The sequence below is a fragment of the Notothenia coriiceps genome, unplaced genomic scaffold, assembly GCF_000735185.1.
Source record: "Notothenia coriiceps isolate Sejong01 unplaced genomic scaffold, NC01 NC01_scaffold00025086, whole genome shotgun sequence".
Taxonomy (NCBI): Eukaryota; Metazoa; Chordata; class Actinopteri; order Perciformes; family Nototheniidae; genus Notothenia; species Notothenia coriiceps.
In genome coordinates this window covers 20,735-47,837 of record NW_011357787.1, presented here as the reverse complement: position 1 = coordinate 47,837, position 27,103 = coordinate 20,735, and the positions used below count along the sequence as shown (strand labels likewise).

General features: G+C 38.6%; 3 protein-coding genes across 4 annotated transcripts in view; 2 read left to right on the top strand and 1 right to left on the bottom strand.

Annotated features, from left to right (window-relative positions):
* Positions 1–6,358, bottom strand: part of srpx2 (sushi-repeat containing protein X-linked 2) — a 10,624-nt gene extending 4,266 nt beyond the window's left edge. The window contains exons 1-4 of the mRNA XM_010783337.1: positions 6,112–6,358; positions 3,545–3,622; positions 2,476–2,667; positions 1,855–2,031 (exon numbers count right to left, since the gene is read on the bottom strand). Coding sequence (XP_010781639.1) covers positions 1,855–2,031; positions 2,476–2,667; positions 3,545–3,622; positions 6,112–6,154 — 490 coding nt within the window. The 5' untranslated portion in view covers positions 6,155–6,358. The remainder of the gene's footprint in view (positions 1–1,854; positions 2,032–2,475; positions 2,668–3,544; positions 3,623–6,111) is intronic.
* A 1,597-nt stretch (positions 6,359–7,955) lies between these two features.
* On the top strand, positions 7,956–15,451 carry tspan6 (tetraspanin 6). Its single transcript, XM_010783336.1, has 8 exons — positions 7,956–8,184; positions 10,769–10,957; positions 11,040–11,114; positions 11,208–11,318; positions 12,263–12,418; positions 12,574–12,657; positions 14,521–14,605; positions 14,790–15,451. The coding sequence occupies exons 1-7, from the start codon at positions 8,098–8,100 to the stop codon at positions 14,587–14,589; spliced, it is 771 nt and encodes a 256-aa protein (XP_010781638.1). The 5' UTR covers positions 7,956–8,097; the 3' UTR covers positions 14,590–14,605; positions 14,790–15,451.
* A 1,112-nt stretch (positions 15,452–16,563) lies between these two features.
* Positions 16,564–19,382, top strand: mid1ip1l (MID1 interacting protein 1, like). Of its 2 annotated transcripts, none has more exons than XM_010783335.1 (2): positions 16,564–16,646; positions 18,154–19,382. In XM_010783335.1, exon 2 carries the CDS (start codon positions 18,232–18,234, stop codon positions 18,724–18,726), a length of 495 nt encoding a protein of 164 aa, XP_010781637.1. In that variant the 5' UTR covers positions 16,564–16,646; positions 18,154–18,231; the 3' UTR covers positions 18,727–19,382. The 2 variants fall into 2 exon arrangements, with proteins under 2 accessions (XP_010781637.1, XP_010781636.1); XM_010783334.1 differs by lacking the exon at positions 16,564–16,646 and adding an exon at positions 17,593–17,741.
* Positions 19,383–27,103: the final 7,721 nt, after the last annotated feature.

Sequence of the window (27,103 nt, the reverse complement as noted above, 5' to 3'; positions counted from 1 at the left end):
CCAAGCTGGCAGAGGACAGAGCTAGCAGCAGCCAGTCACTTTCACAGAGCCGTCACTCCAATGTGACCACGCCCTAATTTATGCAAAGACTTTAAGACCTAATATAAATAAAAGGGTCGTGTTAGAAAACAATTCACTCACAGATTCATAATCATGAAGGTGGAATCTAACTATATCGATAATAATATTTATTGCATCCATGGGTAGAAACATGTTTTTTTCTGCTGTAAAGTTGGGCATTTTAACATGGGGGTCTATGGAAATTGCTCCTTTCTGCAGTCAGTCCCTAGCGGCCCATGTATTAACTGCAGTGTGTTGCACTTCCGTATTGGCGTCCCGGCTGTTCCCCAGAGTTTGCCGCTTGGTAGAGACACTATGATGGATCGTTGGAGCTATGTGCATTGTGCAACTCAAGGCATATGCTTGAACGGGAGCTGCCTGGACGCTGCAATCATGTTGCGCGCACTATCCGTGCTGAGTGTGTTGACTTTTCGTACAATGTCCCACTGTCTGGCTACCTGGATAAAGTCAAGTGCTCGGCGCAGTTGTTGGCGAAATGTCGCTCCTCTGTTTTCATTGAAACAGCTCCTTATATCCGTTAGCGCAGTTAGCTAGCACCAGATGCTAACAACAACAAGAATACACGTAAGGTCTCTCTCTCGCTCGCTCGCTCGCGCCACACATACATACACCCTCCCGTTCCTCCCGATGGCCAGTCGGTGCCTGCCGGTGAGCGTGGAAGTGTGATCTGCGAGCGGCAGGAGCGGGGCTGTCAGCATCAGCTTGTAGATGGTATTTTAAACTCGATGCGCTCTGAAACTACGAGGCGGCCGAGGACTAAAAATACACATGCGTTAATCGTGTTAAAATAATTAGCGGCGTTAATTTTCTTTTGCGTTAACGCGTTATTAACGTGTTAACTTGACAGCCCTACTATTAACATGAAGAAGCATCCGTATTTTTATGTAATTTCCAGTTATTGGTCTTTGTATTTCATGTCATTTCTACCCCTCTTTTCTTTTTTCTTTTTTATGCTGGCGTTTTATGTTTTGTAACTTTTTGATTTATGTCTTGTTTATAATGTGATCATAGCCCTTAGGGGTGAGGGTGGGTGAGGGTGGGAGGGAGGGGTGAGGTAACTATTTAATTTTCCTACAGACCATCTTCTATACATGTGTACCTACTGTATTGCCATTGTGATGTCTGTCAAAAAGCCAATAAAAAGATTTTTATATATATATAATGAACTATTAATAGCAAACCTACTCAAGGCAGAAAAATGTCCCCTTTGAGTGTTATATTATCATATATTTTACCATTAGTTTATTATTACTCATGCAGTAATATAAAAGCCAGATTGTACTTGGTGGAGCTAATTTTTTCGCTTTATTAGAAATTATTCTGCTGATTTTTTTCTCCATTACTTGATTGATTAAGTTTGTTAGGTCAAAAATGCCCTAATAATCACCAATAGCTCAAACTTTCCAAAGTGACACGATCAAAGTGTTTGTTTTGTCCAACCAACTGTAAAAAAAAAAAAAAAAACTATCTAAAAAAAATCTAAATCCAGAACATATTCACTTAAAAATAATAATCAAACACATTTTCTAGAAAACAGAATGAAATAAAAAAAAACTCAAGTGCAAATACCTCAAATCATACTTAATTTCAGTACTCGTAGTATTATGTACTTTGATACATTACATTCCACCTCTGATAGCAACACAGATGGCCTTAATTAAGCTCCATGTGATGGCAGTATTGTTAAACCTCTTACTGACAGTTCAGTTAAGAATTGTGAGTTCACACATCTGGTTATATTTACATGTAGATACAAAGACCTCCATGATGTACCTTCACAATTTGGCTGGCCTCCGCTCCACGACCCCCGGCGCTCGCAGGTGCGGGAGTGTTGCTCCTCGATGCGATAGCCCGCGTCGCAGGTGAAGTCACACCTGGAGTCCACCATGAAGAAGTGGGAGCAGGTGTACCTGCCGTGGGGGATGAGGGGCAGCACATGGCATCGCATCTCTGAAGGGGAATCAATGCACATACATACAGTATGTTGAGTGTAAGGGTACAGAATCGAAATGTATCTTAAATAATGAGGCTTGCAGAGGTGGGAGCAAGTCACTGTTTTGCAAGTCATGAGTCATAACTGACCATTCCTAAACTTTTAAAGGAAAACAAATGTCCAAAGACAGCTGATTATTGTATCTTAAGCACATTTCAATCAAACAGAAGTTAATAGTGCATTTGCTTGGGACAATTTTTAGCAGTGGATTAATACGAATTATGTGCATTAGGAATATTTTACTGCAGCAGGATGGTGTATAGCCTCAGAATAAAATACAGTGCCCATGTTTGTGGTAATCAGGGAATATGTCAATCAGTGCAAAGATTGTATTTAATTGAATGTTGAATACCATCAGATTCATCCTCATATAAGAATGTAAAGTCTATACTCCCACATACTGCGGCAGAAGGAGGTCCCAGACCAGCGCCGGCTGGGGAGGCACGTGATGGAGCTCTTCCCGATCAGTCTGTATCCTCGATCGCAGCTCATCTCACAGCGAGTGCCCAGCGTGCTCCTGTAGGCCCGCCCCCGGGGGGAGTGGCAGGTCACCTCTCCGTTAGTGAGGCCCGGGGAATGACACCAGTGAGGGTCTGTGTATAAAGAGAAAACAAATCCAAACCAGATTGTGTTAAGCACTTATAGTTGAGGTTACTAAAGTTCAATCTGTGGTTGGCAATTGTGTCTATAATGGGTGTCAGATATTCCATACATTTATCTCTACCCTTATTCCTCACAATATTTTATTATTTTACTTGTACAATAAGAATATGAGCTGTGTACACATTGACTCAAGAGGGGTAGAAGTAATACCATTTTTGATGGTGTTTATACAAATGAGTATCACTGAATAAAGTTAATGTTTTTTGGTTGAAAGACATGTGACAAAACACCTATTTTCTATCTTGCTCAAGGAATGCTTCACTCTCAAAATAAATATTTGCACATCAATTATTAATCCAATGTTACCTTTAATTCTTGAGGAAAATTGAGAAAATTCTTCATGAATTGAAGTTCATTGAGGCCACGTTTAGCATTGGCCCAACTCTAACACAATTATGGCAGTCTTGTGTTTTCAGTAATTTGCTCACAGCTTCCCAAACACATGTATTTCCACTGAAATCTTCAGAAACACTTTGCCATGAACAGTCTCATACTCGTCATAGGGTTGATTATTTGGGAGTGTTTGAAAAATTAACAATTTTACAAAAATGCATGTGTTGTTATAATGTTAGTGTTGAGAGTTGTGTGAGAGTTAATGTTTGGCTATACATTTGCTGATGTTAAACGAAGTCCCAATTCACTTCAATTCATTGAGATTTTTCTTCATTCTGTAATTATTTGTTGGGGACGAGCATTATGAGCTTCTTAAACTTGGATACCAGAGCAACCATGTACATATGGCAAAATCAGTCATGGTCGAGAGTACTGTATAGATATATACAACATATTGCGTTTCTTAACACCAACCTTTGTAGTCTAGTTGAGGACCATAATCTTCTTCTACAAAGTCATTGTAGCCGTCATACTCTATGGTCCCAGAGCCAGCTGAGAAAACAAACATCAAACATCAGCATTTATGTGATTCTCATGATTATCTGCACACAATCTCTTTCACTGCTGCTCAGGTTTCCTTTAACACAAGCTCAGTAACATTCCCATCCATGGACAGCTGGATTTGCAATCAGTGATGCTAACAGGAACTCCTGAGGGATTTAAACCTGAGAGCTAAGAAAACGTTTGTTAACTTTGCTGCTGTTTTCTTGAAATGACAGACATGAATGTAGGGATGTAGATATGAGTGCAGAGAAAATATGTTAGAATAAAAAATGCAGGGTATTCCTGCATTTTAAATTGACAAAACGTTCATCAAAAATCTGCACAAACAGCTTGTTTTCATTACACACTTCCCTCTTACTCATCTGTTCTCATGCAGCCGTAATCAGCGTGTGTACTGTACTTTGGCTTTCATTCTGAATGTTGTCTTTATGCATAATGAATCAGTTTTACTGTTATCCTGTTCTCAGCAGCAATCTCGAGAAGGACTCCATGTTTACAGCTGAGCTGAGTGCCAAACTTTCCAGCCTTTAAACCTCCCCCCACCCCAAGGCATGTTCTGCTTCCTTTGCTTCACTTTAACAAAACAATAACGCATCACATTACACGTTCTCTGCTCTAAAAGCGGTTTCAGATTGTTCCAGCTGTGTGTGGATAAAGCGTATCGTCAGCGTTTTCTTCTCATAATGAGCGTGATGTTCCAGTTCTCAGTAACACTTCCCCAGACCAATATTTCCCATTTCCCCCTCACAGGGAGTTAGTCAGAAGAAAATGAATATGCTTAGCTCACCAGTCTGCCCCGCGGGGCTGAATAAGAGACATTACTTCAGGAAACATGCATCATCATGCTTTTGGCAATAAAATGTCTGCCTTTTTAACTACAGGTAAAACCACTGCAGAGCTGAAAAGGAACAAAGCACATTAACTCAAATACTGTATAAGTGAGGTACTAGTACTTCTCTTGACCATTTCAAACTACTCAATACTTTCTACTCCACTATTTCAGAATAAAACGTAGTTACTGCTAGCTTTTAACATTTTAATAAATACCATATTCAGAAGTTGTCAAGAAGAAGTCATCCTTGATACTGTAACTAAATGCATTCAGATGTAATCATAGTTGATTATTGATACTGATTTATTGTTAGCTGATTACAAAATCCCAATTATGTAAACCGTTACTACTGAAACCTCACTACAAGTGTGCATAATAACTAGCTGATTTTGTGTTGATGCATCCTTTTTTTTAAATGTCACATGGGCCACCTTGAGGAACAATTAGGACTACATTTGAGTTTGTACACGACTTTTACTCGTAATATTGTGTTTCTACATTGAAACATTGGTACTTTCACTCAAGTAAAGGATCCAAATACTACAAGTGATGAATACTGACACCCACGATGCACCATGCCCTGCTCACAGTGCTGAGTTCACTGCAGAGACATGCAGCTGTGCACAGAGTGAGGATGAGTCACAGCAGAGGAAGGTGAGCAGTTTGACAAATACAGGCTTCATTTGTCTCTAATGACAAAGGTGATAGCTTCCTTTTCATCACTCTGCATTAGCTTCTGAGCTTCAGGGTGAATCTCAGGTCTGCAGGATTAATGAAAGCTTCAGCCCACTTGGCCCAGAGGGGGAATCCTCAGTAATTAGCTTGCAGTGATTGGAGCCGAGCTGTAATTAAACTGCTTGGTCAGCAAAGCAGAGGGGCTCCTGCAGAGGGAGGCAGCTCAACTACAAGTTCATTTAGACTGCTGCACTCTTTCAGATCCTCATTCCTGAAGAGAGGAGTGGGCTCCATCTGCATTCAGACTGTCGCCTCAGAAACGCAGCACATCTGCATCTAATACAGTTGTTTTTGCGGCTGATATAAAGGCATTTCCCTTCTTCCGGGGATTGGAAGTTTGAGTGAAACGAGAAAGCTTTAACGATATTAAACTTTTAGTGAAAACTAACAAAGAGTATGTGTGCAGCTATTGTCTGGCTTAAATTAAATAGACGAATATGTTATTCTAAATTCACAATTGTGTAACCTTTGTAAAGTTTTGGACAAAGTATTCAGATTCTTGAATTTAAGTGAACTTAAACTAATATCCACTGTAGTGGAAGTCCTGCATTCAAAATCTTGCTTAAAAGCATGTAGCCTACGTTTAATTAGCAACATTTACATTAAAAAAAAAATATATATATATATATATATATATATAGGTTCTTGTTCAGTAAAATGATTCCTGATATTGTTTTACTATTATAGATGTATTTATACTATTATCTACTGTTTAGGAAGTGGATGGAAAACTGTAATCTGCAATGTAAAAAAAGCTGTCAAACTAATGTAGAGATGTTGTTAAAAAAATGAATCTGTATAAAAAAATGAAATTACGAAAAGTAGCTACAAGTAGCCTATACCCCAAAGTTGAAGGCTACAAAAGGTCTGCTAAATACATTTCAACACTTTCTTTATTGTTCCGACTCACCTGTGACGTATAAACTGAACACAGCAACAAAGCGGAGGAGCATATCAGAAACACAAAGATAACACTTCTGGTGAAAAAAATAGAAATTACGCGCAGGTTGGATCAGATCCGAGGGTCCAACAGAAAAGATAAAAAGTTATAATCCAGAGAAAGTTTTCTATCAACATACGATTAAAAATAACTTTACTAAAAATCCCCAGCTGAGGAGAATGAAGAGCTCCGGTCATACCACAGTCTCCGCAGATTTGTAAAATGATCTTTTTACTTCATCATCAAACTTGGACACCACTTGGTGGCGCTTTTGGGTATTTAGTATTTGTGTGTGTTCCTCCCACTACTGCATTAAACATGATCAGTATTAGCCATTTTATAAACCCTCACCCAGAACCGTCTTCTCCAATCTTAATTAGTATAACTGATAGCGTGATTAATGCCTTCAATGGTGATTTATATATATATCTGTTTCCTCTCATTCTGAAACTAATGGTCTTATCCTCAGTCATTCCTTATGGGAACTTTGATTGTTTAAAATTATACTATGATTTCCTTTATTTATATCACTTTTAAAAAACAGTAGGCCACACAAAGTGCTTTAATGATGTACAAAATACCCACTGTACTTAAAAGAATACACATCAGGTTTGTTGTGATATTTCTATTGTCGATGTACGATTTTTGATAATGTGTTTTATAAGTGTCATCACATGTATTTTATAATAATAATAATAATAATAATAATAATAATAATACATTTAATAATAATACATTTAATACTAATAATACATTTTATTTGTATAGCGCACTTTAAAAACAACGTCATCTCAAAGTGATTCACAATTCAATGAGAGTAGAGTTAAACATTAACCAAGAACTAGTTAGACAGTCCCACAAGAAGCTTACAAGATAAAATGAGCCTTATATCAATTACATGAATCAACATGTTTTTATTTTATGAGCGATTGAGCGTCGATGTGAAACTTGTATTTACTCAGCTGATACAAGAGGGAAAAAAGCATGTTAAAAAACAAGTTAGACAGCACGAGGCCGGAAGTAGTTCTGCTTTCATCAAAAATAAAAGCACACATTAAAACAAATTTACACTTGGCTGCATGGTAACTGGACTTTAACACATTAAACAAAATCTAATAAGGCTTATAACTCATTATTAGATATATTATGAGTAGCTTTTAAAACCTTTTATCGGGTTGAAAGTTTTGTCTGTTCTTTTTTTCCTTTCAGAAATAGTGTTTAAGATGTGTTTCAGCAGCCCTGCATGCAAATGTATATTAACACTCAAAGACCAATAGGCCTATAGGAATAAATAGTCAGATCTTAAATATGACACTGTTGGATAGATAGTGAAAGATTATTTAACCAATAATCTAAAACTAAAAAATAGTAGGCTACATTTATAAATAATTATAAGACCAAGCTATATATAAACACATATTCATATGCATAAACTACTTATAATTTATAATGTTTTTGATAGATAGATAGATAGATAGATAGATAGATAGATAGATAGATAGATAGATAGATAGATTTATGAAGATGCATCATTTGTAATTTAATGCTTTACTTGTGAGTTTGAATGCTGGTCCTTCATTTTAACAACGTCGTAGTGCTGTTTTTGCAAAAGATCTAAGTGCTTTTTCCACTAGGCTACTCCAGTGTGTGTTTAAAATAGCCATATTGCAGTAGTGTTTTTAAGCTATTGTTTAATTGGTAAACCTGTTTTTTCGCGTTTTATTTTGAAAGCTGTACTTGAGACTGATCTGTCGATGAATATGAATATCACTGCTGACTTTACTGTGAATAGTTTAAAGCTGTTTTTCCTTCAGCAAAGTGAATCTGAGTTAGTGACGAGACTTCCCCCTCTCCTCGGATTTATCCCTGAAGGTTTTTTCTCCCCCTCTCCCCTGTAGGTCGCTGTGAAGTCAACTTTTCTCTCTTTTTTACCAGTTTTAAAGTAAAAACAGCACCATGTCGCCGCCGTCTCGAAGGCTTCAGACGAAGCCGGTGATCACCTGCCTGAAGACCTTCCTCATCTCATACAGCCTCATTTTCTGGGTGAGCAGCTGCTGCATGTAATGGGGGCCAAGGAGCTAAAGGAGCAACAATGGGCTAAGAGCCGCGGCCGAGGTGCCAACAAGGCGAACTAACTCCACTCCTTCACGACGGGAACACACAAACACACATGGAGTTCAATAAGTTGTGTAGGCTACATGTCGTTAAAGTTCAAGTGGAGCAGCTTTATGTTGATTTAAAGAACCACTTGTTGGAAACGTAGCGAACGTTGTTTTGTTCAGATACCAACTGTCTGAAAACAGCCCTTAGCTCTGTATTCTGATTTATTTCTGGTTTGACCTCAAATAATGTTTTTAGCTACATTTGAACTTGGCTGAGAGTTATATTTTATAAGTTAAAGGTCATATGTTTTCACTGTAGGCTATCATTGATGTTGTTCTGCATTCCAACTTAATTATATGTTAAAGTGCAACGTTTGTCTAACAGAAAATGTTTAGGAGTTAAACCTCAGTCCACATTTAATGTTCCACTCACACCGTTTTCTGTAAATAGCTACATTTAAAGCTGAAACTAACAATACGTGTCACTATGTTATCTGTTTTTTTTCTCAATGGGCCTATCTTGAGACCGAAAAAGTCTAAAAAAAATCCAAGATTCTTGTTTACTATCATGAAAGTAGAAGGTAACCCTAAAATGTTCTGGTAAAATATACACATTTGAGATGCTGGAACATTATAACTGCATGTTTGCTTTTTTTAAATAATCAAAATTGTTGTTGATTGATATGTTTCTGCGGATCTAATTGTTGTAGTCTATGGTGGGACATACAATGTCATTTGGTAATGATTTTAAGGGTAGAACTGGAAGGTCCATTGGAGTTTTAACACTTTATTTCCTTTCAAAATTAGTACACAGTTGCATAATTATTTTCAGGATCCTTTCCAATATCCTATAGCCGAAGGTGACCTCTTCAGAGGCCTTGTTTTGCCAAGATTACAAACTCAAAGATGTTCAGATTGATTGTTGCACAAGATAAAGAAAATGTGAAAAATCCTCATATTTCAGAAGCAAATACAAGATTATTACATGTTCTATTTATCAACTTGTTAGTTAACAGACTAAACATGCTTGCAGCCATGTAATGCTTTTCTTTGTCAATTTAGTTATCTAATCTTACTTTATAATAATCCTATTAAAGATTCATCATGATAATATTTGTTAGAATAGTCAATAATGAAAATAAATGCTAGCTTCAGCCATAATTACATGTAAGAAAAGCCTAAACACAAGCTTGTCTTGAGAAGAAAATGAGCAGTTATCGTTGCTCCCCCCTTTTAATCTTTGTACCGAGCAAACAGCCATCTCAGGCTGCTGCAAAGTTCAGGTCAATGCTTTTATCTGACCATTTATTGCTCTTGGCTCAATGCACTGATGCCTCCCTTCAGGCTAATGACTCGTGTGGGCAGTCGTAAAGGAAAGAGATGCTGAGATTATTCAACCCGAGGCTAGTGGGGTATCCCGGGTGTGGTTTTACTCAAATGTTGTCAGGTAAATACAACATCTGCAGCCTCTGTCCTGAGATTGTGAACAGTATTATCTGCAGTTTGTCCACTGCAAACTGATTACATTAAGGGAATCAATCAATGAAGGAAACTGAGTTGTTATGGATTCACCCCATCATGGTTCCTAATTAAAAGTGTCCCTGATATTGGCCAAACGTGGTGCAGATCACTCGTCTGTCTGCATGATCACAGTTTGGTACACAGAAAAACTCAATATTTGTACGTCAGAGCGTTTTCACTGGTTTTTAAATAGGAAGAGATAACTGTAATGATTGATGGGTCTTGATTAGTTTTATTTGATTGTTTGGTTTATAGAATGTCAAAGAAACGTGTCAAAATGTCCATATAAGAGTTTCAAATCCTCACATTTAAAAACTGGATACCTGTTCATGTTTTGACTTTTGTGCATGACAGGGTAAGGGTAGGGCTACTCAATTAATCATATTTTAATCGTGATTACGATTATGGCTTGCAACGATTACAAAAACAACGTAATCGAAATAAAATGATTATTTTTTTATTATTATTATTACTTTTTATTTTTTGGTTTTTCAGTTGAATTATACTTAAAGTTCAGGGTAATCAACTGTTAAAAACATACTGTTCATATTTTTTTTTCTCCAATAAATGGATGTTTTCAAAATCATTGAATAATCGCATTTAATAATCGCAATTACAATTATTGACCCAAATAATCGAGATTATGATTTTTGCCATAATCGAGCAGCCCTAGGTAAGGTCTGGTTATTCATTTTCCTTTTTAGAAAATGTAGGATAACTGATGACTGGTTTTATTTTGGAACCAGTCTCAAATGTGTAAAAATAAGTCTAGATCTCTTACGTATCGAGCTGATCAAATCTTTTATCCTTCCCACTTTTTTTTTTGAGGAAAAAACAGTTTAAACAATTCAAAATGATTCAAAGGGTTTGATGAAATGCTACTGAACTCTTACATGTACCAGTGTGGTTTCAAGCCTTTAATGTCAGGTTTTGGCCATAAAAGCCTGCTCATCCTTCTCGTTGGCTCTTCTCTGCCAGAGCTGACTCCCTGCTGTCGTCTTCAGTTCACAGGCGTGATCCTGCTGGCGGTCGGCGTGTGGGGGAAGGTGAGCCTGGAGGCCTACTTCACTCTGGCCTCGGAGGAGAGCACCAATGCACCATATGTCCTCATCGGGACCGGAGCCATCATCGTTATTTTCGGACTGTTCGGCTGCTTCGCTACATGCCGCGGCAGCCCATGGATGCTCAAACTGGTGGGTGAAGGCGCAGTAAATTCACTGAAATATTCCCTTCAGATGTGACCTTGCTTAATTTTCCTTTTATTGCTCCCTCCAGTATGCCATGTTTCTGACCTTGGTGTTCCTGGCTGAGCTTGTGGCCGGTGTCTCTGGATTTATCTTCCGACACGAGGTCAGTTACTGTCAGAAACATTACCTTTCTTGTAAAGAAAATGAAATCACATCAGCTCACCGAAATATATAACCTTTGTTTTGTGTTGAACAGATCAAGGCCAAGTTAGGTGTTGCCTATAACAACGCTGTGACAAACTACAACAGCACCGACGGCAGCAGCAGCAGCAGCAGCAGTGGTGCAGTCGACGTCATCCAGAGGACTGTGAGTGGGAGGGTGCTACCTTTATCTGACTCACTGTACTAAACAAATAACTCTTGTTTATATGACAACATTGCACATGGGAAACTAAGCATTAAACCAACGGAGAGCAGAGAAGTGCTGATCTGTTGGTTTAGACTTTCGAGCATGTTACTTGAGTCGCTGCAGATGTTTTCCCAATGGATGGATGATGTGTTTTTGTGAGCTAGCTTGCCCTGCCTTCGTCGACAAAAAGCCATTGGGATTTTTCCTACTGATTTTGGATGAAAACAGAAAATAGACTTTGTTGCAGCTCATGTTCATGTTTCGGTTGAGAAAGATACTGTTTATTAATGAACACCTCTTTTTAGGATTTTTATAGTGTACATTCAATCGCCAGAAGTAAATAGCATCTTGTTATTTCTAATTAGATTTTGCATGCTTTTTTTGCGTTACCTAATCTAGCAAGTGGTCATGGCTCAATTGTCAGTCTTACATCCTTCTTCCAAAAAGACAAAAAAAAGTATAAATAACATAACAAGGCTGTAGGGCTGACTGAGTAATTGTGTATAATGTCCTCCAGGCTACTCTCTAGGCTTAAGTCACTTGTTAGCAACAGCCTTTTTTAAGATAGGAAAAGTTTCAAACATTAATTTTTGTCGTAGATCAAAACATGAACATCTCTTATGCTTGGGGTTCAGGCATTTTATAGGAAACCCTTTCAAGAAACTCATTGAATTTGAGAAGAGGTCATCTGACATACATCCATGCTTACACATTTTCTAGGTTTTAGCATTAATTCCTGTGGCACTCTTAAGGAGATCCAAAACATCTGCAGTGACATCACTAAATCATTTAATGACCAGCCAGGAAATATCCAAGTGTTTTTATTTTTTCATCATTAAAATCACATCAAGACATTTGTTACATTGTTGAAATCATTTTGTTGTTGGCGATTCTCCATATAGCTGCATTGCTGCGGAGTGAACAATTACACCGACTGGAGCGAAACAGCATACTTTAAAGCCAGCGGCATCCCCGCCAGCTGCTGTAAAGACAGCGCCAACTGCTCCCCGGAGAGCCTGAAGGACCCGGAAAAGGCCGGGCAGGAGGTCTACACCGTGGTGAGTTCAGGGCCTTACACCACCACTACATATTTGTGTCAAGGTTTAATGGCTTTAGTTTTATTTGAAGGAACAGCCACATTAATAGCTCAAATGTTTAACTGTGTTTGTAGAAAGGGTTAGAAGCCATTATGAATGTTTTCTTTCTGCTGTAGGGCTGCTTTGCGAGGGTGACCCATGTGATGGAGTCCAACCTGGGAATCATCGCTGGGATCTCTTTTGGGATTGCATTCTTCCAGGTATGTCAAATATGTACATTCTTTGTCTCAGAACAAATAAGACAGTCCTGCATAATAATTTGTTTAATTACATTTAGGGCTGTTACAAATAAGTTCAAATCCTAATTATTCAAAATCAACATTTGAGTGCTGCAGAGCTTTTTCCTTTTCCTGTCTATGAATAAGCCTGGTGTTGCAGAACTGCTGCAGACAAAGATAATGCTGCACTAATTATAACACTAAATACTATTTGTAGAAATACATTTGAGCTTTTGCTGCGGAGGATTTTTTCTGACTTTTGCGGTCCAAACCTTTCAAATAACTCGAGCGTTTTAAAGCCAAAATATAAAGTTTATGATGTGTTTTTATTTTACAAAATAATTCAATTCGATCCACATTTTGTTTGCTTGAGAGTTTCACTGCAGTCTAAAACCTGTCTGCTCCGTCTCTCGCCCCACACCTGATTTAACGAGGCGGCCCAGCAGCATAATAAATCTCATTTATATAACCACAATCATTTAGATCTGGGGATGCAGTGACACGGACAGTAAAAGAGTCTAGAAGGGAAATATTGTGGAGGGTACATTTACAACACGCACAAATTAAAATGAACCTTTTGGCTAACTATCCCCATCACCTGAATGTTTATTAATGTGCACTGTCCCTGTTAATAAACCAATAAGTACAAAAACTGACAACCGGACATAATATTTGGATTAAATCCCAGTTAAATTCAGACGCTGATCATATTTCGAGTCTAACAGGGGACACTTGTTGCTATTCTCTCCTATTCTCTCTCCCCCTTCATTTCCTCTCAGCTTTATACAGCATACTATCTAATAAAGTAAAAGAAAATGACCTTCTACTGCTCCCTATGGAATTTATTATTAAAATTCTATTATAAAGGGATCAGTGAACAATTATTTTAAAGCCTAGATGCTATGACCAGACCAACATGTTGATTATAATCAACAACCACATTCTAAAACCAAGTGCAGCGGGTCAAAGTTAATCCAGATAGTCGCTTTGCATAATCAAATATGATTTACAGCCGGTAATAATTTCCACTTTCACATTCGTTTTTACTTTCATCTTTATAGTTAATGTATAATTTTCTTTCTGTCTGAGCACTAATGTGGCTGATCTATGCTCTGCTGTATGTGCAGCTGACAGAGCGACATTATCTCCCGCTAAGTAAAAGAGTCCATTTTGTTTTGCATCACCGTGCCAACGCCTAAGTGGCCAAATCTGAAATGACCACACAGTGATCCATTAAGTTACTGACTGAAAATGTTCACTATGCAAAGAAAAACGTTTATAAAGAATAATTTGTCCCTGTTACCATAACATGTTTGTATCAGTAAGAACGGCCACTTTTTGAAGCCAGCCTGCAACCTCAGCACCGATCCTTGCATATTTAATTATTTAACCTTCATTTATTAGTTCTCCTTTTTATCTAGCTACTATTGTGATTCTATGTAAATGTGTTTTTAATGTGCCTGATTTCATATATTTTCACATGTAAACCAAAGGTAATTATATTCTATCTCTTCATAACTGATAGAAACTTCATTTTCCTTAAGATTAATGTCAAATTGTCGCCCACCCTCCAAACGTTTAAGTCCCGCCTAAAGACCCACCTCTTTTCCCTCGCTTTCGAGTCAGTCTGAGCTATGTTTTATCGATTTTTATGCTTTTATTGTCTGTCCATAGCCTTTATGTACCGTGTATTCATTCTTATGTGTGCCTTTTATCGTAATATTATATTTTATTATAATGTTATGTTTGGTGTGAAGCACTTTGGTGCTATACAAATAAAGTGGATTGGAGTGTGTTAGGAGTTGTCTGTTTTGATAAATCTACATTTTCTTTTCTTCCTCTCAGCTCATTGGGATATTCCTGTCCTGCTGCTTGTCTCGATACATAACCAACAACCAGTATGAGATGGTCTAACAGTGACCTTCCCCAGGTGAGGCTTGCAATCACTATATGTATTCTATATAAAGAAAATTGGCAGATCTGGTTTTTGTTGGGAGAATAAATCATGTTCAGAATAATCCGAGCACAAATTGAAACTGAAGCAGTGATGAAATGATCCAATGTCCAAATGCAAATGTCTTTACACCGGCGTCTGACACGTTTTCTATTTGCAGGTCACTGATGGGCAGCTCCTGATGCAAACAGAGTTAAAGAATCTCCTGTGATTTTATTATTGTGTTCGTGTTAGTTGATATTATTTTAGAGAGGGAAAAACACTCAATGCTTTTTCTTTTTATCAAGCAACAAATGAGCAGAAAGGAAATAATGTAAAAGGGATGTTATCTGCAGTGTAGTTTGACCAAAAAATGTAAGGGACCTTCGGAGATCACGTGTTACTCCTGAGATTTAATTAGGGATTTATATTAAGTGTAGATGTTACTTTTCTTTGAGTTAATTCATTTAACCAATTGTCAACCTTTCCACTTGTGTCTTTTATTGATGCAGCTGCCTTGTTTCTTGTAATTTAACTAAAATATTAGTCTGTAGCTGAGCAGATGAAATCTAGACAAATAAGCTGTTAAATGTTCTCTGCAACACTAAGTGAATTTCTGTGAAACCAACATGGACGATAGGTCGCCACCCTGAAAAAAAGAAAGTAAGGACTTGAGAATGAGGCTGACTAATTACGTAGGCCAGTATTGTTGAAAGCTTTCATTCATATGTGCCAAGTACAGTTACCCCGCCAACTTTATATCACATATTTCAGTGTTAAGTTGTTATTCTTTTGTGGATGCATGTGAAATATTTGAATAAAGATTTAATTTAGTATCTTTAATTGTGTGTGTGCTGGAGGAGCAGCTCAGGATGTGTCTGTCCTACAGCTGTTTGCTTCTTCAATCATCAGAAGTATTCTGGCAGACAAACATCACTCAGTTATTTGGGGCCTTGTGAGGGATCCATTCACAACAAGTGTAAGACATTTGTTTTATAACATGCAGGGTAACATCATACTATTTTTGGATACAACACAATATGGAAGTTCAGATGCCTTGTGCAGTGAAACAGTAAGTGTTACTATTGAGTCATTTTGGTTATGAGGTTTGGTAATACATATTTTGTACAATAAAAATGGAATGTGACAATATTTGAAGAAAACCTATGAATTTATTCAGATGTTTATAATCTTACATTTTAAAAGGAAGAAAATGTCCCACTCAGTTGACAGAACAGTAACTTTTCAGTTATGAAGAAATGATACTAATCTAGGGCAGGATATATTCATCAGAATCCAAACTAGTGATCCACAAATGTGTTCTGTTATAAATATTAAAGTGAATTCAAGACTTCCCTAGATTCCGCACAAGATATAAACTCTTTCATAAGATTAATATATAAACATATAAACAAGATATTGTCCCATAACTGGAGAGGGGAGGCTGTATAATTGACTGCAACACTGACTTTGGATCTTATAAAATACACTTGTGAGATGAATCCTTTATATACAATGAAAGACAATGATTTGCTAATATGACGGTGTGTGTGTGTCGATGTTCATAAAATAAATCTCAAAGTTAATTATTAAGTTGGGACTGCAAAGGAAATAACAGCAAACTTTATATAGCACTTTTCAAAACAAAGTGCTTTAGAAGACAACAAATAAACAATGGCAAGAGTGATGTAAAAATTTTTTATGTCATAACATTTGTATTGTTGACTTTTTAATCTTTACTTTTTTTGTAAATTAATGGATAATTGTTGTTCTCCAAGCTTCTAAAAAACTTCAAACTGAGAAAAAAATCTAAAATCTTTGGCTGGCTACTCCCAACAGGTAGAACTGCTGCTAGTTGGTAGCAGGAGAATCACAGGTGTAACTAATTACTGTAACGATGCTCTGCCACACCCCATTAATTAACTTTATTAAATACACCTGTGTGCACATGTCATACAAGCAGATAAACCTGACAACTCAGTGTCAGTACTTATTGTTCAAGGTGGACACTGGATCTTTGTAACATTAACACTGTCAGGTAAGACAGGTAACGGCTTCCTTTAGAACAATTTGTGTTTTTTTTTTAATTAAACAATTAATATAGATACTGTGGTCATCGGTGGATTATAACAAAATGGGCACAGCCCCTTTTCCCTTTTGTAAATGTAGTCGTGCTGTGTCTTTAGGCCTTTTACTTTTGTCTTGTTTTTTATCCCTTTTTGTAGTTGCTTTGTCTTTTAGTTTATCACTTTGAGATTATTATTATTATTATCTTGCATCTCTTTTCATTTTCTGTGAGTCTCTCTTAGCTGTTTTGCATCTATTTGTGGTTGGTTTCTCTGTAGTTTTCTTTCCATCTCGCCATTTTAAGTCTCTTTGCGTATGGCGCGTACAGTACACTCTGAGTGACTTATTGTAGGTAAAGGCCAGAGTGGCCCCTCAGTTTTGGGCCCCTGGTCCTGTGCCCATTTAGTCCTGTTCAGTAATCCATCCACGACTGTGAATGACTGGTTACTATTGTAAAATTATGAATGGTGTGATGAGTTTCTGTTCATTGTAAGATGTATTCAAAATCATACCACCAGGTGGCAATGTTGTGTACAATAATACATGTAGGCAGCTGTGGAGACATTAAAAAAGCGACTAATACTATTCATTTAAACCAAAGACGGACCGTTGCATTATTTAACACACAGTAATCAAATTTCTTAACACACTATATCAAACATCGTGCATGCCTGTCAAACTCACCAGTGTTGCCTTCAGGCTGCAAACGGCCTAGAAAGGATGACAAGTAAATAAGCTGCAGATAATTGCAGACAAACCTGTATAAATACATTTGAGTGACAGCTGTGATCTGACGTCTGATTGGTCAGTTTTGGATCAGATGCTCTATCGGTCCGCCCACATCCTCCATGCTACCCAATGGGCTTGGTAGAAAAATACAAAAAGGGCGGACTTGATTAGTTTCTTCACCCAAAGCCGGTTGTCCGGTATAAAAACGGTCTTCCGCTGTCGGTTAGTTGAGGAAATATTTTACTTTCCTTCCCGGCGGGTGGTGTGTAGAGCCTGAGAAGACTTGGTTTGTCCTACCAGCCAAGAAACATTTTCCTCAGGTTACCTCGTGGTTCAGGTCAGTCTGCTTCCTTTCTTTATTCCGGGTTTCAGATTTTAACAACAGGAAGTCAAGGTCATATTGATGCGAGTCGGGCGTTAACAATGCGGCAAAATTAGGGTTTATCATTCATGTAGTGGTTGAAATTGATTTTGTGTGAGCTAGACGTCCATTTATTATAATCTTCTGCGGAAGAGAAACGAGCCGCCCCAGTTTCATCACATTTCCTGCCTAGCTACACAGTGTGTGTGGGGGCTGTCTGTGTGTGCATATGAATGTCGTGATTGGTTTCCTTTGTACCCTGAGTGTGTGAACCTGTTTCAGACTCCATTAGTCCTGGATTTGGCTGTTGTTTTTGCAGCATCATTATCAAATCTTTGCACTTTCATTTATTTCCTCCATCCTCATGTTTTCTCTCATCCTCTTGCAGATCAGCCACCAAGCAGCTCTGCCTTAACATCACCACCTGCCAGCTCTACTGTAACTAAGCCAACCTAAAGCCTTCAAAATGATGCAGATCAGCAACGACCCCGCCAGCAACAAGCACTCACTCATCAACGTCATGCACCGCTTCATAGCAGCTGCCAACAACATGGACGAGACCATCATGGTGCCCAGCATGCTGCGAGACGTCCCCCTGGAAGAGCAGGAGGCCAGCAAGGTGGAGCCCAACAACAACAATCACGAACCCCCCTGTCCCAACAAGCAGAGGGACATGTACGAGCACTACCTGCTGCTCAAGTCCATAAAGAACGACATGGAGTGGGGGCTGCTGAAGAGGGAGATGAGCAGCGGCGCCAGCTTCCTGGAGATGGCTGTGAAGCAGGAGGAGCAGCAGACGGTCACCGGAGACCTCCTCGCTGACGAGAACTTAGACCTGGAGAACCAGTTTCATTATCACCTCAGAGGACTGTTTGGAGTTCTGTCCAAGCTCACAATGCAAGCCGACCACCTCACCAACAGGTACAAGAGAGAAATCGGAGGTGGAAACTTCATGAGATAGAAGTAATATGTTTTTCTCCCCTCGGACTGCTTGACTTGCACAATGGGATGTGTCGAGAAGGGCCCCCCCCAACCCCATCTCTTCCTAATAGATCTCAATGGACAGTTCACTGACCAGGGCGACCACTTTGACTTTCTCTCACTCCTGAGTAGCGACACTCCATCTTCCCCTACCAAAACACAAGAACCAGTGACGCCGGCTCGCGTCCCTCTGCCTGTTTCAGAGGATGCACTGTGCACGGTTGAGGTTTATTGAACCGGTCTCAAAGTTCAGATGAAGCGCAGCTCTGGTTTATACAGAAAACTTGCCATCCCCTCTTTTGTCTATTCATTTCAACATGAGTTTGTCACCAGATTGTGAATAAAAGAAGGTTCCTTATTGTAGGAGAAATTGAATGCTGGTTATTCTGTCCCTCCTTTTTAAGAAAATGATTTTAAAGCTGAGCTGAAGGGCTCTTACCTGCCGAGGTTCTAAATCTTTCCACCTGGTATTACTGCAACATGGCGTGCCTTGACTTTTTGTACACCCTCATGCCCTGTTCAGTTACCTCCCCATTATCTGACTGCTAAAATGGTTCATTATGTTCATTTGTTTGTCCTTGGATATTTCAAATTTTATATTAAATCAGTAAACCTGAAATAAATAATTGGAAACTTGATGTTTGCTTGTGTTGTCTCTGCTAACAGGAAGGGTGTTGGAGGCGTTTCTCGTTTCCTCTTTGTAGCTTCATTTAAAAAAGAAAAAATGTTTTCTTCTCATTGCTTAAGGCTGCACAGGAATGCATTTTGACATGCCATAACATGTCATATACAACAGCTACTTTACTCACTGCTGTGTATGTGGGGCCTGTTTAACAGCTTTATTTAATGAATCATTTAACAGTGCTTCTACTTAACTATTACTTTAAGGTGACGCTCGAAAGAGGTGCTGCAAAAGAAAGTAGTGCTCTCGAGCAGAATTGTTCACTTCCTTTCTGTTTCATGCAAATAGTCAGTTGTGCAATGCAAATCACCTGCAAGATCATCCTGCAGCTTGTATGCATGTTTTTAACCTAAAATGTAGATGCATTTTAGCAACGAATGTAATCTTTGTTAGACAAATGAAAGTCATCTTAAATTAGCCATTTGATTTCTGTTTCTTCAAAAGATGTCTGATTACGGACCATAATACCGATTATCTTATAAGAAATATGATCTATAAAACTGTGCCCATTAGTCACACCCATTACAAAAGGTTACAAGAGCTCAGTCCATTTGTTATAGTATCTTAATCTAATACCTTTAGCATTTACCACCCACTAATCTCAAACAATGGGACCAGCGGCTGAAAGGGTGACATAAAAGCTGTTGAACCCATTAGAAGTGATAAGACTCTGTTTAAGCAAGACAATAAACGTGATTAAAAGAAAAACTAACACCCTGGTTGCATGTCAAACATGATCTTTAAAAGCTCTGCAGGAATGAGTGGACATGGATAACATATTTCTGCAGTTTTGTCCCAGTGAACAAGATGGTAGTGGAGTATAAATTAGACATTAAATTGATGTATATGTTGCTCTAACTCCACACCAGCTGCCACATCTATCCATCACTGAGGGAAACCCTCCCCTTAGCAACAGCTCCACCGAGAGCAGCCAATCCGCTCGCAAAGGCTTTTTTCTCCTCAAAGGCAGAGCGGTGATTAGGAGGTTGCTGTATGAAGGGCATCCAGGAAGAGAGTGGAGGGCAGGCGGTCAATCAAACTGGTGTTCCTCTGACCAGCAGCACAGCACAGGCCGGGGTTTGAGAGTTTGCATAAAGCTGCTGCCTGAGCCCTGCGGTGCGAGGCTGCAGCCCTCCTCTTTCTCTCCACTCACAAAGGGCCATACAAATGGCTGCAAATCAAAATGGCTGTGCTGGTCAGGGCGCCTCAACCCACTCAGATAAACTGGGTCAACCAAACTGGTTACAGCTGGGCAGACGTTAATTTTGTAAAGAATGAGGGTCTTTTTTCTTACAGTATATTAAACATCTAAAAATAAAGCAATGTACATATTAACTGGCGTTAGAGAAAATCTGCTTATTTAATTTCTTGCCAAGAGTTATATGTGAAGATTGATACCACTCTTACCTTTGTCTTATATTTAAAGATGTAGACAGTTAGCTTAGCTTAGCATAAACACTAGAAACAAGAGGAAACAGCTAGCCCTGCTCTGAAAAAATTCACCAGCACCTCTTTAGGTCGATATTCAACATCTTCTTTGTTTAACTTGTTCTTTCTTTAGGTCATGCTGTTCAGTTATCTGATAGATTTACAATTCAGTGTACAGGTCTTCCAGCGGTGCAATGCATCTCCACTTTTAGATTCCTTCAATGTCAGCAAAGCTTTGCAACTCCAGCTGAGTCAATATCACTATCGGCTCTTTGGTGTCCCCATCAGAGTCATTCAGTCATCATGAAAATGTAGCAGAATAATGAAACTCTGAGGTCTTATTATAAATGGCCAAACATTTACACACATATCAGTAGCCTACAATGATAAGTCTCTTGAAATGTGTTTCCTTCATTTTATACTGAATTTTTTCATTGGATGTAGGCCTACGTGATTTTGGCATGTCCCACACACTGCTCTGCTAAGTGTGTGTGATAACTAAGTGATTAAATTATACTACATTTTTAAAATAATTATATGGTTTTATTGTCCACAACAAGTTATTTGATAAAACGAGTAATTTTGATCATGTATATTCTATTTTCATAATAATATTGAGCATGTGTCCATGACATTGCTGTCCACCCTGTCATTATGGGGTAACTGCCCCTATAGAAAACATCTGATGTCTCAAGGTTTTCACTTTTCAGTGACATTACTACCATCATTTTGTCTTTCCTCAATGGAGGCTGAGACATTGGCTAGTTGCAGAGTAAGTATTTAAACTTATATTTCGTAACTGTAATCATATTATGTGTGTAGTTGGATGTTGTCAAGCTTAACATGTCCACTCTGTCATAGTGAAATGTCAAGTAATATAAAAACCTTTCAGAAATTCGAAATATATTTGTTAAAGAAATATGCTAACTGGATCATGTTGCTAACTGAATCATGTTGCTAACTGAATCATGTTGCTAACTGAAGGTCCACCATGTGCTCATTAAATGCTAATATTAGCCAAAAATGTCCACCTGCAATGTACATTTCATAATCACTATGTTATTACAATATATTTACTCTACTTTGAATTTGTCCATGACAGGGTGGATACATTTTGCTGTTTGCATGTACATTGTCACTGCTTGCAGTTAATTTATAAAAAGTGTGGGAGCTTGACCAACATCCATTTCTAACAGCATAACATATACTTAATACAATGAATATGAAGTTCAATGGAAAATCTCAGCTTTTTTTTTTTTGGAAATGGGGAAGTCTCAAATGCACCTTATGGTGATATATTAGCATTCACACACATCTTACTGCAGGAAATTGCATGTTCTAGTTTGTACAAAAACTGTAGAGTGTAGACATGAGGACTGGCTGAGGGGGACATGTATCAGAATAACTTATGGCTCAGAGCAGTTCATAGCACTCAACTTCGGTTTTAGTATGGAGGCACAAATAAGAAAAACATGTCAGGCTAACAGTTTCCCCCTGCTTTCAGTCTTTATGCTAAGCTAAGCTAACTGTCTGCTGGATCTTCTTTAACCGACAAATATGAGACTGGTATCAACCTTTTTATCTCACTTTATTCCTAATAGACTACTCCTTTAACAATGTGAACTGCATCAATCCTTGGTACTATTATTCTAGTCTCAAGAAAATGTAATCAAACATTTTACAGATACATTTGTTTAAAGATAGCTTTTCACAAAACAAGGTAAATCTCCTCAAATATATTATACTTTTGAGTCGTTTTTTTCTATTTCAGGCTCCAGACAAACACATGTCAAAGCAGTACTTGAACCATGACATTGATATTCTGTAATATGGCTCCAACTGCCGGCATGCACAAGTCTCCCAAGTCACGCCAATGTCTTGAGAAACCCGAGGGCAAATCGTTGCAAACATTGCCATTTTGAAACAGCTCCAGAGTTTAGAGGAAGAAGTGCTGTTTCATCGTGCTCAGCAGCTGTTTGATTAACTGTTTCAAAGCCGATGATATAAAGTGCTTATTTACTTATACAGCTTCAGAATTGTAATGCCCACAGTAAAGAAAAAGATTGAAGATCAAATGTCTTTCAAATCTCATTTGCATCTTGCAGTCAAATACAGATTTTCATTATGTGCAAATTTCCGCACCCTTAATTTCTCACACAATTCTTGTAGTTGTATTAACATTTCAACACAAGTATATGCCCAAAACTCCTTGTGTGTTTGGTAAATGAGCTGCAGAACAGTTGTTTAGCTGTCTGATATTTTTGTCAGACATGGCGTGTTGCAAGGGCTCTTAGGGTCAAGTGCAATGTGACAACATATCTTGGGACATGAGACTTTGGGTGTTGAAAGGCCTCTTGATGTTCTGGCAGCTCTTTGCCCCACCTCACCCTCCAGCATGAGGGTGCGTCGTGATCGCAGACTTGGCAGACTGCAGTCCTTCCCTGGCAGCAATCTGCTTCACCTCAGGAGCACTGTCTGTTGCTCAACAGCTGTAAAGCTCCTACCTGACAGGAGTAAATCCACAGGCAGAGCATGGATTATTACTTTACAAGGCCGGTCGAGTTAACCTTCTAAATAAGGGTTTGTATCTTTTTAGCAGTGCAGCTTAAAGCACCAATATATACCTGCAGCTCCGCCTTCTCTCTGTTTGCTGCTGACAGCCTGGTCAGCTTTATTCTGCTCTGCTCTGGTAACAGCTCTGCTCCCTGAGCAAACACCGGGGCACATTCGCTGTGCTGTTTGCTTTAATATCAGCTCGCAGCAAAGCTTTGAGTTAACTGTGAAATTAAACAGAAGAGACACACATTTGACTCTCAGTGGGAACTGTCAGAGGATTTGGAAACAACATAGAACATATTTGCTTAATTTAAAGAGGCCTCCAGCAGGCTGTTAAAGGGACAGTATAGGAACCTTTGTGTTTGAGGTGTATAACCTTCAGTAGATGTAGATGGTGAACATGCAGCACTGAGGACGGGACATATATTTGCAAACTCAATATCACCTTCATTGTTTGCTATGTTTAGAAAATATTACCCACTTTAAGTTATGCTCTGCCTGCATTTAATTCTTAAAAGGAAATTACAACAACAAAATCTAAATAATGTTACGTAAATGTAACATAATGTGTGAAAATACTGTAAACACATGGCATTTATCTAATCTTTGCATTTTGTAGTTGAAGGCAAACTGTACTTCTTTGTACTACAGTATGTGCCATGACAGTAAAATTTAATCTAATCTAATAATCAAATCAAATCAAGGTTTATTTATAAAGCACATTTAAAAGCGACTTTTGGTCGAGCCAAAGTGCTGTACATGTAATAAACAGTAAACCAGTTAAAGTCTAAACTATGTTTAGAATATTTTCCACAGCTTTAACTTCCTGTCAGAGCCCTTTCTGATGGGGAACTGAAGACGCTATCTGTGCTTGTTTCAAAGCGACCACACTCCATTGAAAGAAACTGTTTTGCTGGTTTGCCTCTGCCTCAATCAGTTAGTTAGTTAGTGTCACTGTGTGACTTGTACGGTGTCCGACCAGTGCAAACGCATTTCAAACCGGAGAGACGTGATGTATGGAATACATATTTATTGTTACACGTCATGTAAATGAAATGATTGCCATGATAATACAACAGGAGAATGGAATGGTGTTTGGCGATTAGGCCCCGGTTTGCAGGATAATCATTCGGGAGGGAAAGAACCGCTCCGATGAAAATCCCCGGGGTCTAGACACTGGTGGTGGTGATAAGTAGGTGGGACCGGTCTGGAGGAGGAAGGTTAGCTTTGTCCTGGAGGAGACGGGAGGCGAGAGGGGTGGAGGAGGGTTGCGTGTGGTCACTGGTCACCTGAAATGACAACTGACAGGGAGGAAGAGCAGGCATTTTAAGGATTTTAAAGTGTGCAGCAATTGGCTGCTGAGGGGTGACGGCGCCCACATGTTTAATGAGGGGGGAGAGAGCAATAGAGTGACGTGTAAGTGACTCATTGTTAGGTCTTCCTTAAAGCTTTCATTACAACCTTGCAATATTTCCATTTGGAGGAACGTATAAAAAACTATGCAAATATAAAAACACAAATGCGCCAAAACACATGCAAATGAAGACAAATCAGAACAACATATGCACAGAATTTATAAAACATTTACCAACTTGCAGCAAATACAAAATGCTGCAAATACAAAACGCAGCAAGAAGCTCAAAGCAGAATGGTTTTGGAATCACTTTTGTTTCCGTGTTCCTGTTTCCGATGTGTTTCGAGCTTTTGCAGTTTTATTGTATTAACTCTCTGTGCAGCAGTTCCCTAATCTGTATTGGAGCTATGTTAAATTGCATTGTCTCTCAGATAAACAAAATATTATAATTACAAGTACAGTGAATTGTTTTTAATTAAATACTTGAGTAATTCTTCAAAGTTAAAATCAACCATGTAACCCTGCAGGAGTTTAACTCGGTCCCAAGGTAGCTTGTGATTAATAAGAGGTTGCTGTTGGAGATGTTGAGTTATGTATGCGGCCCACATGCAGCGTTGCTATGGTAAAATTGTCTCATGTGAAAGAGGGGGAAGCCCACATTATCGTGCATCGCTCAGAGTTACAATATGCTGCCTTGTTGAGCTGCAGAAGTAATGGGAGCCAGCACGCTCACTGATGTCATTAACATTTCTGTTTGTTTGCTGTTTCCTCTCAGCGCAAGAGCAGCAGAAAATATTTGTGAAGAAAGCAGCTCTGACTGTGAGAATTACTATTAAGCGTTGCATGGTATTATATTATAAGAAAGTATATTGTATAAGTGCATTCAAACAATATAGTTAATAGAAAAGTTCAAATGTGCAACCAGTAACAGACAGACCGCAAATAGAAAATAAAGGTTTAGTTTATGTCTAACTCCATGTGAACTTGTTAATTTGATATCAAAGTGTTACCCAATGTTTTTAATGACTTTGCTTTCAGTCATTAGCTATTACTTTTTTGATAAAGGTCTGAGACACGCTGACTGAATGAGACACAACACTTTTCTTATCTAATCATATCGCAGAGATTTGACAGGAGCTTATCTAATGTCCCCAGGGTCACATACATACAGATTTGAAAACATTTTTTTTTTAAAGTACAATTTACAGTTTAAAATAGAAGAGCTCTGCTAGCATGCAAAAGCATTCCTTCTAGGGAACGTGCAAAGGACCACAGCATTAACAATAAGAATAATATTCAATAGTAACTTCACAAATGAAGATGAATACAACACATTTCAGTGTGACAAAAAGTGACTATCAAAAAAGGATAATGCATTGCTATTGAGTAAATTAAACATCATGTAAAGAAGGTAAAACAGCTTTGCAATGACCATCTAACTCTCTTTGTGTTCAATGTGTATAAATAATAATACAAATGAAATAAATGTAACTCTCAAAATCGACCCTTTCTGCATGTTGATATCCCTCACACTTTTACTGTAAATACATGTTGCACATATAATAATGCTAAGGTAGGATTTTGAGTAAAGATATCTTCTTTAACGTTATTTATTTGTGGTGATTAACTCAAGTAAATGATCTGAATACTTCCAGCAGGAGTACATCAGACCAACATTCTCTTTTCTTTATCAGGAGACATTAGCTCAGGGCCTCTGTATTAGACCTTCATCGTGGCAACGCATTGCAGATTAAGTCTAAGTGCCCGTCGGTCCACTCTTTCAGCTCCAGCGCTTTTGTCTTGTCAACATGGAGACGCAGATGTGGAGCTGGGAACATCTTGTTCTCTCTCAGGCGGAGACTTTCCCACTGAACCCACCCAACAAAGACGTAACCCCCCCCCCATCCTCCTTCCTGCTTTTTCATCCACCCTATGATAAGACCTGGTAGCTCTGTGTTAAATAGTTTTGGGAAGAGAATCACTCTGTGTTGCTGTTTGGGTTACAACTCCTAGTCACCAGAGATGGGAGGAGAGAATACTGAATTCACTCAGAGCACAATGAAGCCTGTTTTGTTTTTCTCACAGCAGAAAACCCATCTTCCCACGATGTTAAACTTGAAAACCCTGGAGAACACGCCACTCTGAACACGCTGGTGCACCACAGCTGATCAGTGTGTGCGGCTCGGTGCTGAACATATAGGGGAGGGAGGGTTGAGGTTATGTAAGAGCGAGGAGAGGGGGAGTCCAGCAGCAGCAGCAACAGCCTGACACAGAGTGACCCTGAGCCCTGTCTGCTGCTCACACACACATGCGCTGCTAATATAGGTCAAAACTACC

Coding starts and splice junctions, on each gene's coding strand:
- tspan6 (XM_010783336.1), top strand. CDS start 8,098: ATGTCGCCGCCGTCTCGAAGGCTTCAGACGAAGCCGGTGATCACCTGC. Junction 8,185..10,768: donor CATACAGCCTCATTTTCTGG/GTGAGCAGCTGC, acceptor TGTCGTCTTCAG/TTCACAGGCGTGATCCTGCT. Junction 11,115..11,207: donor GATTTATCTTCCGACACGAG/GTCAGTTACTGT, acceptor TGTGTTGAACAG/ATCAAGGCCAAGTTAGGTGT.
- mid1ip1l (XM_010783335.1), top strand. CDS start 18,232: ATGATGCAGATCAGCAACGACCCCGCCAGCAACAAGCACTCACTCATC.